The sequence below is a fragment of the Gobio gobio genome (genome assembly GCF_949357685.1).
Source record: "Gobio gobio genome assembly, chromosome: 18".
In the NCBI taxonomy this organism is placed as follows: domain Eukaryota; kingdom Metazoa; phylum Chordata; class Actinopteri; order Cypriniformes; family Gobionidae; genus Gobio; species Gobio gobio.
In genome coordinates this window covers 40,742,159-40,758,606 of record NC_137111.1, presented here as the reverse complement: position 1 = coordinate 40,758,606, position 16,448 = coordinate 40,742,159, and the positions used below count along the sequence as shown (strand labels likewise).

Genomic DNA, 16,448 nt, shown 5'->3' with positions numbered 1-16,448 from the left:
ATAAAAGGTCGAGAGCCACATTACACTGTCTGAATGAAAAAGAGCACCTTGGACATTCTGCTTAAGACCTTCTTTTATGTTCCACCAAAGAAAGAAAGTCATACAGGTTAGGAATGACAGGATTGTGAGTCAAATCTATTTTCATTTTTGGGTGAACTATCACTTTAGCACAATGAAAACAGCCAAAGTCTGATAGAAATAAGCAAGCCGCAGTTATTTATGACACATATTTTCAGCAATTTCACAGCTTAAAGAGAGGGAAAGATTGTTTTTCTGTTTTTCCAGTGATGCACCCTGGAATGTAGAATTTCACGACGGTGAAGTCATGATGCTGAAGTTTTATTACCCATTCAAAAACCATAAGAAAGGCATACAGACACGTTTATTAAAAGTGCTCAGTGTTAAGATAACATAACGAATAATCTAATAACTAAGGTCACAGATATCACAGAGTGTGTGAAGCCCCCACCCTATCTGACCCAATTCCTGCTATATTCATGTAAACACTGGCCTGAAGTAAAGTCAACACCTCTGAAATGGAGGAAAAGCCAAATGTAATCATGTCAGATTTGGGATGACAGAAATGCTGATAGCTCTCATGTTTTTCTTAGGAGAAAAACATCAAAACAACTATATTCCCGATGACCCAAAGTGGCAAGTTTTCTGGAAGTAAATTACCACTAATTTGGTTATTCTTGGTTTAGGCAACATCCTCTTCTCTTTAATGTCAAGCACTTACACTGAAATTAGACTGATCTGAGTAGTTGATAAACACATGTAAAAGGATGCCTTCCCCCAAAATAATAAAAAGGAAAACCCCAAATCTGGCAAACAAATCTCCAAAGAAGAAAAATACATCCTCTCTGGCAATGTGCTGAAGGACATGTCACCAGAAGTAGGAAAAATTAACTTTCAACTGATGCCCGCTTTTCATTTGATGTCTTTGTTGCACGGTCCTCGATTTGAGGAAATGAGATTAGGGAAAATGTTTGGGGAGTTTGGGGAAAATGGTGTTTGGGGTGTGACGGGGGGTCTGTCCGGCTTCGTCTGGAAAACACACTTTTGTTCTGTCGGACCTCATCAAAGAAACTTTGATTTAAAATCATGTGACAGAATATCAAACACAGTAAAGGTGCTTGGTGACTAAAGGCTGTATGAATGTTGTTGTGGAACATATCTCTGGTTTTCATCAAAACAGGGAACACCTGAAACTGGACCATGAAAACCATCTGATATAAGGATAGAAAAATGGAAGTGTGTCAAACAGGATAAAAAGTTGGACATCTGAACCAGATATGCCCTTGCTGTCAGCAAAAAATATTAACTCAAAAGATTGGAGGCCCACATGGTTCTGCTTACCCCGAATCTGCTTGGACTGTAATATTTAATAAACATGCCAAGATATACAGCTCTCAAGTCATTTATAAACATCTCTGCTTGTTTTGCTCCCCGAGATGTTAGAATCTCAGGAGAATGACGGTCTTATACAGTAATATTGTTGTTCCCACAAGGTGATGTAAGATGTGATTTGGAGGGAGATTTGAGATGACATGAACTACAATCCTACCTAGAGTCAGCCAAAAATCATAGTGAGATAAACAAGGACAACATCACAATGTAATTTGGTCAAAACAATGTAGTGTTATTTGAGAAAATCCTGTAAAAAGTCGTTCTAAAATTCAAATTCAATATGTTTAACAGTACAGAGTGCAACAAATGGGTTCTCTTTAGGGGAATAGATTTTGAACAATAACTTACTCGAATAACAATAACTATAAACCTTCAAAGACAGACCTACTGTGAGCTATGAGGTTATTAATTTATGGTATTTACTTCTGCTGAAGCCGTCAGCCTGCAGTATTTCAGCTTATTTTTAAAATAATCGTGTTTAACAGTGGAATTCTTACATTACCCATGATGCTGTACCGAAAATTACACCAGAGTCGAAAAAATCAACATGCGGCAAAATAGCTCTTTAGCTCCGCCCACTCCCATGAAGCACTGCAAATGACATTATCGAGTCAATCTCCCTATGATCTCAAAATACTGTTTGTATATATATTTTATTATAAGGGGCGATGAATTGAGAAATCAACTTTCCTTTGAGCCTTTGATATATAAAAGTTCATCGTGATATAAGAATATCCTGTAAGTTTCAGAGCTGAAAACTTCCTTGTTAGTCAAAGAAAATCTTTTATTGACACCTGGCCCAGAAAACGCTCGAATCTCAGAATATGTCGACCATTGACGTCAAAGAATGCAGAAGCGCCACCTCAAGCCCGCCCACCGACTCGTGGAGCTAAACAGGTCATGCCACGAGCAATAAACATGCGGTTCCAGCTCACATGCGTAAGACATTGCGCGTTTGTTCGCTTCATTTCACAGTGGAATCGATTGTAAACAAGATACAGGTCGAGACTGGATTTGCAGACATATTGAGATTAAAACACAATGCTGCGCCTTCTTGGATCCGACAGGAAAGGTGCAACACACTTATGTGAGTAAAACATGTTTTTTATATGTGTTAGTATTGCATTGTTACAGATTGTTTGATATCTTTTGATTACATAGGCCTACCTTAGCACGCTGTCACAGGGTGGAGAATCCTTTATTTGAGGTGCTATTCGTGATCAGACTTGTACCGTTATGGGCCAGTGCTCGCAAGGCCCAACGTCCCAGGGCTATGTGTTTTTCAGACGGGCTACCAAAATGTATCACCGGCTTGCAGACGGGCTATCTTAAATAGTGAAATAACATTCCTTTCTTGCGCGTGCGTGTGTGTGTGTGCGGTTTGCCGTTATATTCACTGATCGGGCCGGCCAAGTAATACAAAAATAACATTCCAATCAATCGTGGGTGGATGAGAGATTAATCATTGTGTTTGTTTGATAAAGATATTTTGCAGGTCCTGTGAGCTTTTCCCCAGACGCTCTCAAAACAATTCCCACATGTACTGAGGGGAGCTAAAGCTCATTAAATATACAAATCTTATCCAATCCTAGCCGTGGGCGTTTACTTCCAAGTCTTCAGTGCGGCACGCCCATAGAAACTGAGCGTTTCTTCAGAGAGCCTATTACTTATTCATTATTAGGTTTCTGAATGTAAAAACTATGCAAACGTCATAAGTTGACCTCAGACAACAGTATAAAACAATTTAAAAAGCCAGTTCATGACACCTTTAATTCGATTATGCTGTTTGCTATGCTTCATGGGATTGTAGTTCTTTCCCGTTAAGTACACAGTCTTGTCTTTTTTGTCCAATTTTCAAAACCTTTTTTGCTTAAAATCTAATTTTGTAATGTTCTTATTCACCTCGTCGCCGATTGGCTTAGTTCATGCCTTATAACTCTTTAACAAAGACTTTTTTTAAATCTCTATTGAAAAAATGTATGGAAAAAATACTTCCGGAACCTATCAATGCTAAAAAAGGGAGTGTGCACTGTAAAACTACAGTAAAACTATTAAGCCAATTGATTGATTAAAGCAGTGCTTCTCAATTATTTTTTGTCACGCCCCCCCTAGGAAGAAGAAAACATTTCACGCCCCCCCAGTGCTCGCTGGTTTACTGAAGTTGCATTCACAAAGCGGGAAGATTGTCGCAATATTCGGCACGTTTTCGATGAAAAAACTCAAGCGGCTTATCAGCGTGATTGGGGTGTAATGTCTGTAAGTGACGCCTTAATTTATTTGGCTTCATACTGTCCGCTGCCAACATTTTTAGACACAGTAAACATACCGGTCTTTCTTCGTCTCCCACCGTAGTCGCAGTGAAGCCAAGCGCAACATACGCTTCGTCATATTTCCTCGTCTTAGCTTTCGGGAGGCTTAACGTGTTTCCCTCATTATCTCCGTCTCTCTCCGACTTTCTTTTCATCCCTGTTAAATATTTTTCCATGGTGTTTGTTATCTACACTTCATATCTCCTGCTCTTTGATGTGTGCTCTTGTTCGGGGCAAAAAAAACACTTCCTGAAAAAGTATTTTCCCCGGGGACTCGCGCGCCCCCCCTGGTGTCGCTTCGAGCCCCCCCTGGGGGTCGCGCCCCACTATTTGAGAAGCACTGGATTAAAGGGTTAGTTCACCCAAAAATGAAAATTCTGTCATTAATTACTTACCCTCATGTCGTTCGACACCCGTCAGACCTCCGTTAATCTTCGGAACAGAAATGAAGATATTTTAGTTGAAATCTGATGGCTCTGAAAGTCCTCCATTAGCTCAATGGCACGGTTCACTCTCAAGACCCTTAAAAGGTACTAAAGACGTCGTTACAAAGTCCATCTCACTACAGTGGTTCTAAAATAACTTTATGAATCGGCGACAATAGTTTTTGTGCGCAAAAACCCCCTAAATAACGACTTACATAGTGATGACGATTTCAAAACAAAGCATCATGAAGCTTCGAAGCGTTATGAATCACTGAGTCGATTCAGTGGTTTGAATCGCCAAATTTCCGCAGTTTGGCGGTTTGACACGCGATCTGAATCATCATTCGGCTCAGTGATTCATAACGCTTCGAAGCTTCATGATGCTTTGTTTTGAAATCGTCATCACTATGTAAGTCGTTATTTAGGGTTTTTTTGCGCACAAAAACTATTGTCGCCGATTCATAAAGTTATTTTAGAACCACTGTAGTGAGATGGACTTTGTAACGACGTCTTTAGTACCTTTTAAGGGTCTTGAGAGTGAACCGTGCCATTGAGCCAATGGAGGACTTTCAGAGCCATCGGATTTCAACTAAAATATCTTAATTTCTGTTCCGAAGATGAACGGAGGTCTGACGGGTGTCGAACGACATGAGGGTAAGTAATTAATGACAGAATTTTCATTTTTGGGTGAACTAACCCTTTAAGCATCCGTAAGCTAGTTGTAGAAAGTTGTTCCATAACAAAAATCTGCATGGATATTTGGAAAATATGTTTTGCATCATAGCTGATCATACTATAGCATGTATAACCATGTATTGATCTGCATCCATTTGACCATGTTTATACATTTTGATTTTAAGGGGTCTAAGGGGTGACCATGCAGGTTGAAACAAGAACTAAAGGTAACACTGATCCCTCTGATGTGATTATTACAATTATAAGCATAATTCTCTTCGGAAACAATAGAATCCCACCTGTATCATGTATCGCCTTTTGATTTTTAGCTGTAGACTCATAGTTAATGAATCAGTGAATAATTGTTAGTGACATTACCAGTGACGCAAAACCAACCTCTAAAGAAAATATTCAATACGTCACTGCCGCAAATCTGAAAATGATTAACCTCTCAAACTTCTAAACGTACTTTCATATGGCCCCCTCTACAGCAAACAAAGGTATGAAATGACCAGAAATAAAGAACATATGTTATTCATGTGAGACTATATTGCTCACCTTTGGTTACAGTTCAGATTATATCAAAACACAAGAATGATTCAGACAGCTGACCACCTGTGTATAGAATTCTGAGTGAAATTCAATATTGTTAATTGTGAAATCATAACTTAATATTGCCAAATCACTGTGACCTTTTGGCTTTGAAAGGACCCACCTGCTCACACTTTAGTTTCCATTAGGGAAATCCTATTCCTCTGCATATTTAATCTTCAAATAGATGATGTAATATAAGATCACTGTTAAAACATTCCACTCTTTTTTTCCAGTTCTCATTTACAGACTCTCTCAGAGCCGTTTCTCATGACAGGAGTGCTTCTGTACCCCCTTGTGAGTCTTTGGCGAAGCTATGCCACACACCCATGAAGCTCCAAAGCAGCATGAAATGTTCCACTACAATGATTTTCAAAGTCAGACTTATATAACAATACGAAATACAGGGTTTAAAATCTGGAGATAGATCTCTGCAGAATCCAAGACCAACAAGACATTGTAAAAATCACATTGTAGTTTCCCAAGTAAACAGACATTTGGCCAACTTTTCCTTATTATTACACATCCTATCTTTGTGTGGCTCAACCAGATGTATTTGTGCACAGTCTACAGGGAGCATCTCACTTGAGACTTTTCAGAGATGTGTTCCCATCATGCAACTGTGTGTAGAATTGTATGCAGTGCTTGTATGTATGCAGTGCTGTAATTAGATTACATTTTAAAATACTTATAATCATCAGTTACTTTTTTATCGATTATTTATTGCTTATATACATTCAGAAAACCTCCTAGTTTTGTGAAATTGCACACACAGACCAGCCACTAGTCAAGTGGATAAAATTCAAAAACATATTTATTAATTTTAACCTTTTTTTATTTAAAATTTAGCTTTTCATTAAACTCACAAACCCCCTGCATGAACCCCAGTTTGAAAAACCCTGACGTAATGTAATGTTTAATGCACTTCATGTTGTTGATAACAAAGAATATATTTTTTTCTATTTGTATTTTTATGTCAATATGGTACAATATTATCCTATTCAATTCAATCTGAGAAATAAGTGAGGTCAAAAAGTAATCTAAAAGTAATCAAAAAGTAGTCAGAATATATTTCCTAAAATATGTAATGTAACTACAATTTTTGTAATGTAATTTGGAATCAGGACTATAATCTACAAAGTTATTTTGAATATATTTATTTTAACATTTTGACATGAAAAACTACAATCAATTTAATGGGGGGGTTGATTATGATTTAATTTTTTTAACTTTAGTTAGTGTGTAATGTTGCTGTTTGAGCATAAACAACATCTGCAAAGTTAGGACGCTCAAAGTTCAAAGCAAAGGGAGATATTTACTTTTAAAGAAATCTCTTTTTAAGGACTACAACAAGCTTATTCATAGGTTAGTGACATCACTAACCCTAAAATTTACATAAACCCTGCCCCCGGGAACATGCAACAAAGGCCATGTTGAGAAGATAAAGAGATAGTTGTTGTAGTAGAGCCCATTTAGGAGTCGGCTCAAGCTGTCATATCCGTCTTTTCAGATTTATTGCAATACAGTATAACACAAATGCAATAGCATGTCATAAAAGCAAAATGGCAAAATACGTTATAACCGTAATTAAACTAAACTATACCTGTTCTATCTCCAAGCATATATTATGGCTCTGAAGGCATCTTACAACAGTTCCCACACGAGCGATTTATAGATTATCATGACAGAATATGCTAATCGATGATTTGAAGATAGTTAACTCCACATCAGCTACACTGTAAAAAAAATTCAGGTCTCCATTGAAAATTTTCTAGTGAGCGATCACATCTGAATTTTTCAGTTGGCCAAACTGAATTTCTGTGAATTGATGCAATTTTATTCAAGAAATTCAATTTGGCCTAGGGCTGGGTATTGACACAAATTTGACAATTCGATTCCATTTCGATTCACAAGCTTTCGATTCGATTCGATTCAATTCAATATCGATTATTTTAGATATATATCAGGTATAATACATGGCCAATTTTCTCAAGGAAAACAAATCTCTGAACTAATGTTGTAAACTGGGAGTCAGTTGGTACTACATTAACCTACTAATATTGAAGGTAAAAATTAACTGATTTGTATACAAACACTTAAATTACACTAAATGATTTTTTGTTTTTTTATAATAATAAAGTTATAATATTAACTTTACAATTACATAATCATATTTCTACTCCAATTAGTTTTTTTAAATATAAACATTTGGCTGTTATAAAAACCTGCCAGATTTATTCATAGGCTACATGCATTAAATATTGAAGAACATTAAAAATGACAATAAATAGCCTATGTAATGTGGTGCATAATTAGCAAAATGCTCCTCTCTAGAGTTAATTTTTCTAGCTGACTAAAGCTGACTAACGAGTTTATGGACACTGGATATGGTTTTTCTGAGCTAAATGACGTTACATGCCATTGTTTACTAGCCATTTTACTTACGTCTTTCTGCGGTTAAAACACTTGAGCTATTATATGTGACATGATACGGATTTCAGTAAGTTGTCCTGTAACTTTTAACACACTTTCAGATGCTTATTCATGTTTATTTTGCGCTGTTACTGGTATAAGGCGGAAGAAAAGATCCGTTCATGTTTGCTCCGCGCTGCCAGTTCTCTTGAGCTGAGCTGCGGCAGAGCGACCTCGCGCCACAGCAGTATTTATGCTTTTGAATTTCGTAAAAAAAATTGACGTAATCTGAAATCTGAGACTTTGTTTCATATCAATAGTAATAAAGCACAAAGATTATAGTGATTTATTGGATGGAAGGTGCGCTGCAATGTTTATTTCATTCATTAACTGAAAACAGGATGACTAATCGATTCTTGGGATTTAAGAATCGATATTGTTCTGTAAAAGTGAGAATCGATTAAAATCGAGAAATCTATATTTTTTACCCAGCCCTAATTTGGCCAACTGAAAATTTTAGATGTGATCGCGCGCTAGAAAATTTTCAATTGGGGACCAGATTTTTTTTAACAGTGTACATAAATTCATTAACTAACCATTCAGAAACTGTTGTATTCTACATGTTGTCAAGTCTTCTTGAGTCTCTCCATCATTGTCTGACTCCGGTTTGAACATAAAAGGCTGAATAGTTTCAGACATTTTTAATGTTTGAGGTAATAGGAGCTGCTAACATGAGCTCTTGAAGCTCCACCCTCTTCTAGAAAGGGGGCCGGGAGCAGGGGCTCATTTGCATTTAAAGGGACATTTGCTCATCCTCAAAAAGTGACAATTTCAACATGCTATAAAAAGTGATCTGAGGGGTATTTTGAGCTAAAACTTCATATACATACTCTGGGGACATCAGAGACTTGTTTTACACCTTGTAAAAAGGGGCATTATAGGACCCCTTTAATAAAAAAATATAACACCAAAACAATGTAGTAGTATTTGAGAAAATCCTGTAAAAAGTAGTTCTTGTAGACAAGTAATTTTTGTCTACTTATTATAAAAGCTATTTTAAGACCTCATATTAATTCAGAAACTGAGTATTTAAAAGTTCAAATAATGATAGTCTCTTCACTGTTGTAGTCATTTTCAGAGTTGTGGTTTTGTTGTAACAGTTGTTTTGGAAACTTAACGTGGGGTCGGGAACTAAAAGAAACAACATCTTTACAGTAAAAAGCCACATTTTGTGTGATGGTAGACTGCATAACAAAGGTTTCATGTAAGCTATAGTGGCAAGTATATAATCATATTCAACAGGCATTACACATCCATGGAACTTGAGTCTTTCATGCTCTCCATTTGGTTTTACAATGAGACTGCTTTTGGAGACCTCAGCATTGTCCAGGCCTGTCTGAGGTAATTACCCATTCTTAGCTTCATCTTCTAGCCCAGGGCGATCTCTAACCACTCGACTGTGTCTGTCACCCAACGAATGTCCTCACCTGTTCTTTACCAAAACAACTGAGAACAAGATGGGCTTCAGATGTCAGCAGCAGTGTCAAAAAAACAGACCGTATCTGCCATTAAAGATATAATTAGGCTGTAATAAACATTACAAAAATGTGACAAATTACTGTCTTGTTTATTTTCTCAGAACAATGGGACGCTTCATTTAATGCTGCATTACTTTTCTAACTTTCCCTCCCACGTCTGAACTAAGGAGCGTCTGAGAAAGCCTTTCATTGTGACTGTGAAAACTGTAGAGCGTGGGTGCATCTGAATTCCATCTTTTTCTAAGAAAAGTTGGCCATATTTGTGCAATTCAGTATTGAATAATGAGATATAAAACCAAGACTGCTATTTATGTTGAGAGCAATTTATTGATAGTAAATACATTTTCCTTACATCTCATGTCTTTAATGTTTCCGAATGTGTTTGTATATTAGTAAGAAGACTTTTTTTTTTCAGTTTCATGTTTCTTTTCTTTTGGTTGGCTCTACAAAATCTTGTGTGAAAGTTTAAATAGGTTTAAAAAGCCCTGAAGTTTTAAGGTAACCCTTTAAATTAAGCATACTTTGAAAAAGGGTAGCCTACTTATATACTTTAAAGAGGTTTGAAATCGCTGGTGTCTTACGTCACAACCTTCCATGTATCCAATCACGTCAACGTGTGACATATTTTTCTGTTGATATAAAAAATTCAGGTTCATTTAACATTATAGCTGGTGAATTATGTATATGATGTATATTATGATGGACTATATGCCTTTCTCCATTGACGTTAGTTGTTCAGAGCGTTTAAGGATACTGATTTTTAGAAGACTGAGATGTTCGATAATTTAGTCAAGCAAAAGGGTAATGATATTAATTAACGTTTTGTGTCCGACGTTGTAAAGAGCGATACCTTCATGCAGAGTTTACTGCAGTAACTTGAGTAAAAGTTGAGCGAGTGGATCTCTGAGCTCATGCGAGTGAGTGGAGGCGGGGCTAATTTGCATATTCATAGACCCACATACACTAAATGAAGCAATGGTGTAGTTACATTCAAGTTATTTTTTCAGAGGAAAAAATGTCATTTTGGTGATCAAAGGAGAGTTTTAAGGGATAACAATTACTGACTATAGGGGGACTTTAAAAGAATATGCTTAAGTTTGAACTGAATATAATGTATAATGTATTATAGTTTAAATGTATATTCAATTCATTTAGTCCAACTTTAGAATGCTTTTTGACCCACTTAAAGGGATATATCTAGATTACGGCGGACCACCGCCGTATAAGGAAGTGTACGTTACTTTTGAACTGCGAGAGGCGCTACACTTTCTTCGTTAGTTGAATATGGACTGTGTACATTTTTGGGTGAACTATCCCTTTAAGTAGGACTTTGTACATCTTTATATGCAATTCCATTATTCTATTGTTTTTGAAATATGGTTAAAGAAGTGTATGTATATATGACAATTTCTATTGAAACTTGTATCATGTACACTCTAAAAAAAAAAAGGTTCTATATGGCACCAAAAATGGTTCTTGGCTCGTAATCATAGGGGAACCTTTTTTAGTGCTATATAGCACCAATTTTGGTGCTTCAGTGGTTCTTCAGCGGTTCTTCAGAGGTTCTTCAGCGGTTCTTCAGAGGTTCTTCACCGGTTCTTTGACTAAGGTGCTATATAGCACCTCTGAAGAACCGCTGAAGAACCACTGAAGCACCAAAATTGGTGCTATATAGCACTAAAAAAGGTTCCCCTATGATTACGAGCCTTTTTTTTAGAGTGTATTTATATATTTGTGTCATGTGTATAAATATACACTCACCTAAAGAATTATTAGGAACACCATACTAATACTGTATTTGACCCCATTTCGCCTTCAGAACTGCCTTAATTCTACGTGGCATTGATTCAACAAGGTGCTGAAAGCATTCTATAGAAATGTTGGCCCATATTGATAGGATAGCATCTTGCAGTTGATGGAGATTTGTGGGATGCACATCCAGGGCACGAAGCTCCCGTTCCACCACATCCCAAAGATGCTCTATTGGGTTGAGATCTGGTGACTGTGGGGGCTATTTTAGTACAGTGAACTCATTGTCATGTTCAAGAAACCAATTTGAAATGATTCGAGCTTTGTGACATGGTGCATTATCCTGCTGGAAGTAGCCATCAGAGGATGGGTAGTAGAGGGCTGCATTGGGATTGAGTCCCGCCGGGTCCCGCGGGACCCAACGCAAATCTCGCGGGAGCGGGCGGTTTGAATTTTGCTGCGGGCGGGAATGGGCGGCTAAAAAAAACACAGCGGGAATCGGCGGGATAGGGAGGTTGCCTAACGACATGATGGAGAAGATGTCAATAGATGATGTAGAAAAGAACCTCAAACGAGGTATTTACAGCACAAAAGCTAAGCAAGGAAAGTCTGACATTTGGAGAAGTTTCTCAATTGTTTTGGTAGGCAAAGTCATGTGGTATAACGTTATATGTATCCACATATTGCGCAGCTGGCAAATACATAGCTACTTGATCATACCTCACCAAAAACGCTCAGCACTCCCCGCAGGTCAAGTTGACTGTTTGGTGTTTTTGACAAACAATACATAGAAGTTTAGTGAGTGGAAATGGATTGTTTCTAAATGTCCGTTTGCTATTTTGTGTTCACATTATGTTCTGTTGAAGCATGTTTTCTCAGGTTTCCTTTCAGTCGGTCACGTTCGACGGAATTGGGATCTGTTTTTTGTTTCTCAATCTGGTTTTCTGTTTTCTGTTTTGCAAAGCAGTCTATTTTTATGTGCAAAGTTTTTGATAAAAACGAAATTATATTTGAATGTATTTGTCTTTTTTTTTTTTTTTTACATGCAGGCCAGGGAAACGAAACAAACAACCCCATGAATCTCTTTAATAATATCAATACAAATACGTGTTTTTTTCCCCCTGCGGGACGGGAGAAGACACAAAATCAATGCATCTCTATTATTGTGCGGGAATAAATTCTCTGAGTTTTGCGGGAGCGGGCGGGAGTGGACATACATATTGCGGGAGTGGGCGGGAGTGTAACACATACGTTGCGGGAGCGGGCGGTAATGGTCAGAAATTCGGCGGGTGCGGGCGGGAGCGGGATGAAGAAAACAGTCCCGCGCAGGGCTCTAATGGGTAGCCATCAGAGGATGGTCATAAAGGGATGGACATGGTCAGAAACAATGCTCAGATAGGCTGTGGCATTTAAACGATGCCTAATTGGCACTAAGGGGCCTAAAGTGTGCCAAGAAAACATCCCCCACACCATTACACCACCACCACCACCAGCCTGCACAGTGGTAACCAGGCATGATGGATCCATGTTCTCATTCTGTTTACGCCAAATTCTGACTCCACCATCTGAATGTCTCAACAGAAATCGAGACTCATCAGACCAGGCAACATTTTTCCAGTCTTCAACTGTCCAATTTTGGTGAGCTCGTGCAAATTGTAGCCTCTTTTTCCTATTTGTAGTGGAGATGAGTGGTACCCGGTGGGGTCTTCTGCTGTTGTAGCCCATCCGCCTCAAGGTTGTGCGTGTTGTGGCTTCACAAATGCTTTGCTACATACCTCGGTTGTAACGAGGGGTTATTTCAGTCAAAGTTGCTCTTCTATCAGCTTGAATCAGTCGGCCCATTCTCCTCTGACCTCTAGCATCAACAAGGCATTTTCGTCCACAGGACTGCCGCATACTGGATGTTTTTCCCTTTTCACACCATTCTTTGTAAACCCTAGAAATGGTTGTGCGTGAAAATTCCAGTAAGTGAGCAGATTGTGAAATACTCAGACCGGCCCGTCTGGCACCAACAACCATGCCACGCTCAAAATTGCTTAAATCACCTTTCTTTCCCATTCTGACATTCAGTTTGGAGTTCAGGAGATTGTCTTGACCAGGACCACACCCCTAAATGCATTGAAGCAACTGCCATGTGATTGGTTGATTAGATAATTGCATTAATGAGAAATTGAACAGGTGTTCCTAATAATCTTTTAGGTGAGTGTGTATATATATAGGGCTATAATAACTATATATAATATAATATATATATAGTAACTTTAAATATCACATTGAATTGAATAACATGCACAGTAAAGTTTTCAAGCGCTTTACATGTGCTTTAGAATGCTAATCAACACATCAAAATACTTCTATAAAACTTGACAAACAATTTTTGAAACATAATAATTAAAAACGCACTTTAAAGTTAAACTTTCTACAAAGTTTTCTTAAGTGTACTTAATTGTGTTAAGAAACAGTCATGAAAGTGTGGACTTTTTAACTACACTTAAAGGTGAACTATGTAGGATTTTTGCAGTAAAACATCCAGAAATCACTAGGCCAGTGTTATATATTTTGTTCAGTTGAGTACTTAGAATATCCCAAATGTTTTCAACTATTTGTAAATCGAGAGAAAATTGCTATTTTAACCAAGGAGCCGGGACGTGTGAGCTATGCGTTTGAGGGAGTCGCCTGTCGATTGCGTCATATCTGCGTCACCCTCGGTCTCCGGTTTTATCCAGTGAAACACTTTACTCTCACTGCATTGTGAACAAGTGTCATAGCAGCCGCCGAGCGAACGTCATAACTTCCTTTTCAACACACTCAGATATATCTAATACGATAAACAGAGCTGCGTTACCTCACACTCAGCACTGGAGAAGAGGAAGTGCCGCCGGCAACTGTGTCATAATAAAAGTCCTGCTGGTGACTATGCCATAATAACAGTCCCGCTCTTCAATCGCTCCTGCGGCCTTGATCAGCTCCACAACACTCGGTCCTGCTCTACTTCATACTACAGTAATGTTAATAATCGCATCCATGAACATGATTTCTGCCCGAGTCCTATCCTGACTGTTTTCCACCGGCTGTGAGGTGAAGACCACATGTCCCGAGATTCTGCGCTCAAACGTGGCGTCATCAAACTACGCCTTTGTTTTGAACAGGCGACCTCTAGTGGACGGAAAAGTTACATAGTGTAGCTTTAATTGTTATTAATGTGTTATACACATTAATATTATTATCTGCATTTAAAACCATTAGTATTTGAAGTACACTACAAGTGCAAATACAATTTAACACGCGTCTTTTTTTGGTCCTATATGTGGACACAGGAAAATAAGGCAAAATAAATGTAGAAAAAAGCCAGAACAGTCTGAAGTTCTGTGCAAAGTTTTTTGGATGTAGCTGAAAAGCTGTAGTATGGGTTAGGAACTTTTAGATTATGTCCAATAATTTAAAAAGACATAAGACAGAGCAGGCTGAAGGATTGCGCTGAGTTTAGTGGATGTAGATTGACCTCAAACCCAAGCTTGTACAATAACAGCTAGCTTTAATGAGGCGGATTCCTCAAGCAATGTCTTCTAAGAATTCGTATTCATTGGTATATGATTGCACATTTTCCAACTTCTCCCACTATCTCTCCCTCTCTCTCTCACACACACAAAGGTTTCTCCGGAGTCGTTCCCCTCCCTCCATCTGGCAGTCCGTCACCCCTCCTCCAGCTGCTGATGGTCCTGCTGTAGGCAGTCTGCTCATTCTCCTCAGTGAGAGGACAACACACACACTCCTTCACAACCAGCCTCCTTCTCTCACATACACTCGTGTATGAAACTACTCTGGCAGTATGCTCAAAACTGGATATACTCCAATCAGCACAGATTTCTGGAACATTTGAAGACTTTGATCACTCAGTTGAGGAGAAGGAAGATCAATCAGCATTGAGGTATGAGGTGTGCTTGAAGAAGCCACTGAGGAGAGTTTTTTCCTCTTGACACTGAAAGCTACTGAAGTTTTGCACTTCAACAATGAGTCTTAAGAAGAGGAAACCAAGCATGGTGTTCAGCTGGCAGAAGTCGTTTGCCATTCTTGCCCCTTGGAGAAAAGGTAAGTTGTTTGACTCAATACGCGATCTTAGTCATTGCTTCACCTAGTCGGCTCCATGCAACACCTGGATTTGTAGCACAGGTAGTAATTTGTCTGGCTGAGGGGATGGAGGATATTTAGAAACCTGTAATTTAAACTCTGAGGTGTTATCTGCTTGGTTGTACATGGTTAGGGTTATGTTTTAAAAAAACACTCATTGAACTATCATCAGATGAGTTCCTGGGCTGATGTCATTTCAATAAAGTTAGCTCTCAAAGCTGAGCTCATTTAGAAAACCCACAAGCTTTAGCCACAAAGTTTATTACATATACAATGTTGTTTTTAACTACAGTTGTAAGTGTTGCCTTGGTTTTAACAAGAAAAACATGTGGCAGAGGGGCGGATTTGTGTTTAATTAGTTAGAAATTCAAATCAAACATCAGTTTAATGAGAAACAATTTATAAGCCATTTGTTTTGTTTGAGTGTAAATCACAGAAGAATTTTGTCTAGACTTTATCTTATGCAATTGTGATTGTTCAAACTAGGGTTCCTGTTTCAGGTGCCTTTCTACTCATCATATAGTGTTAAAACAGTTTATGAACATATGGAAAAACCTAAAATATCAGTTATATAAAAAATTAAATATGAACTTTTTAGCCCAGAAATGAAATAATTTTACCTTTTCTATCTACACAGTAAAAGATATATGACCAATAAGTTATGCAACATATGCTTTTAAATTGCTAAATTTTCAACTTTTTTATAAGTTATACAAGATTCAACTCGTTTTTAAAGCCAGTTAAATGTAATTTAAGTTGAAATGACTTAAATCTCCAAGTTAATTGTACTTAATTTTTTTTTTTTAAAATTGTTACGGTCTATCTATCTATCTATCTATCTATCTATCTATCTATCTATCTATCTATCTATCTATCTATCTATCTGTCTATCTGTCTATCTGTCTATCTGTCTATCTGTCTGTCTGTCTGTCTGTCTGTCTGTCTGTCTATCTACACACACACACACACACACACACACACACACACACACACACACACACACACACACACACACACACACACACACACACACACACACACACATACACACACACACACACACACACACACACACACACACACACACACACACACACACACACACACACACACACACACGTTTGTTTTTGTGAAATGTGAGGACATTCCATAGGCGTAATGGTTTTTATACTGTACAAACCGTATTTTCTATCCCCTTACACTGCCCCTGC

At 38.0% G+C, this 16,448-nt stretch overlaps 1 protein-coding gene across 1 annotated transcript in view; it reads left to right on the top strand.

Moving 5' to 3' along the window:
* Positions 1–14,839: 14,839 nt before the first annotated feature.
* Positions 14,840–16,448, top strand: part of LOC307142432 (uncharacterized protein) — a 40,817-nt gene continuing 39,208 nt past the window's right edge. Inside the window, exon 1 of the mRNA XM_079843304.1 lies at positions 14,840–15,198. Coding sequence (XP_079699430.1) covers positions 15,120–15,198 — 79 coding nt within the window. The 5' untranslated portion in view covers positions 14,840–15,119. The remainder of the gene's footprint in view (positions 15,199–16,448) is intronic.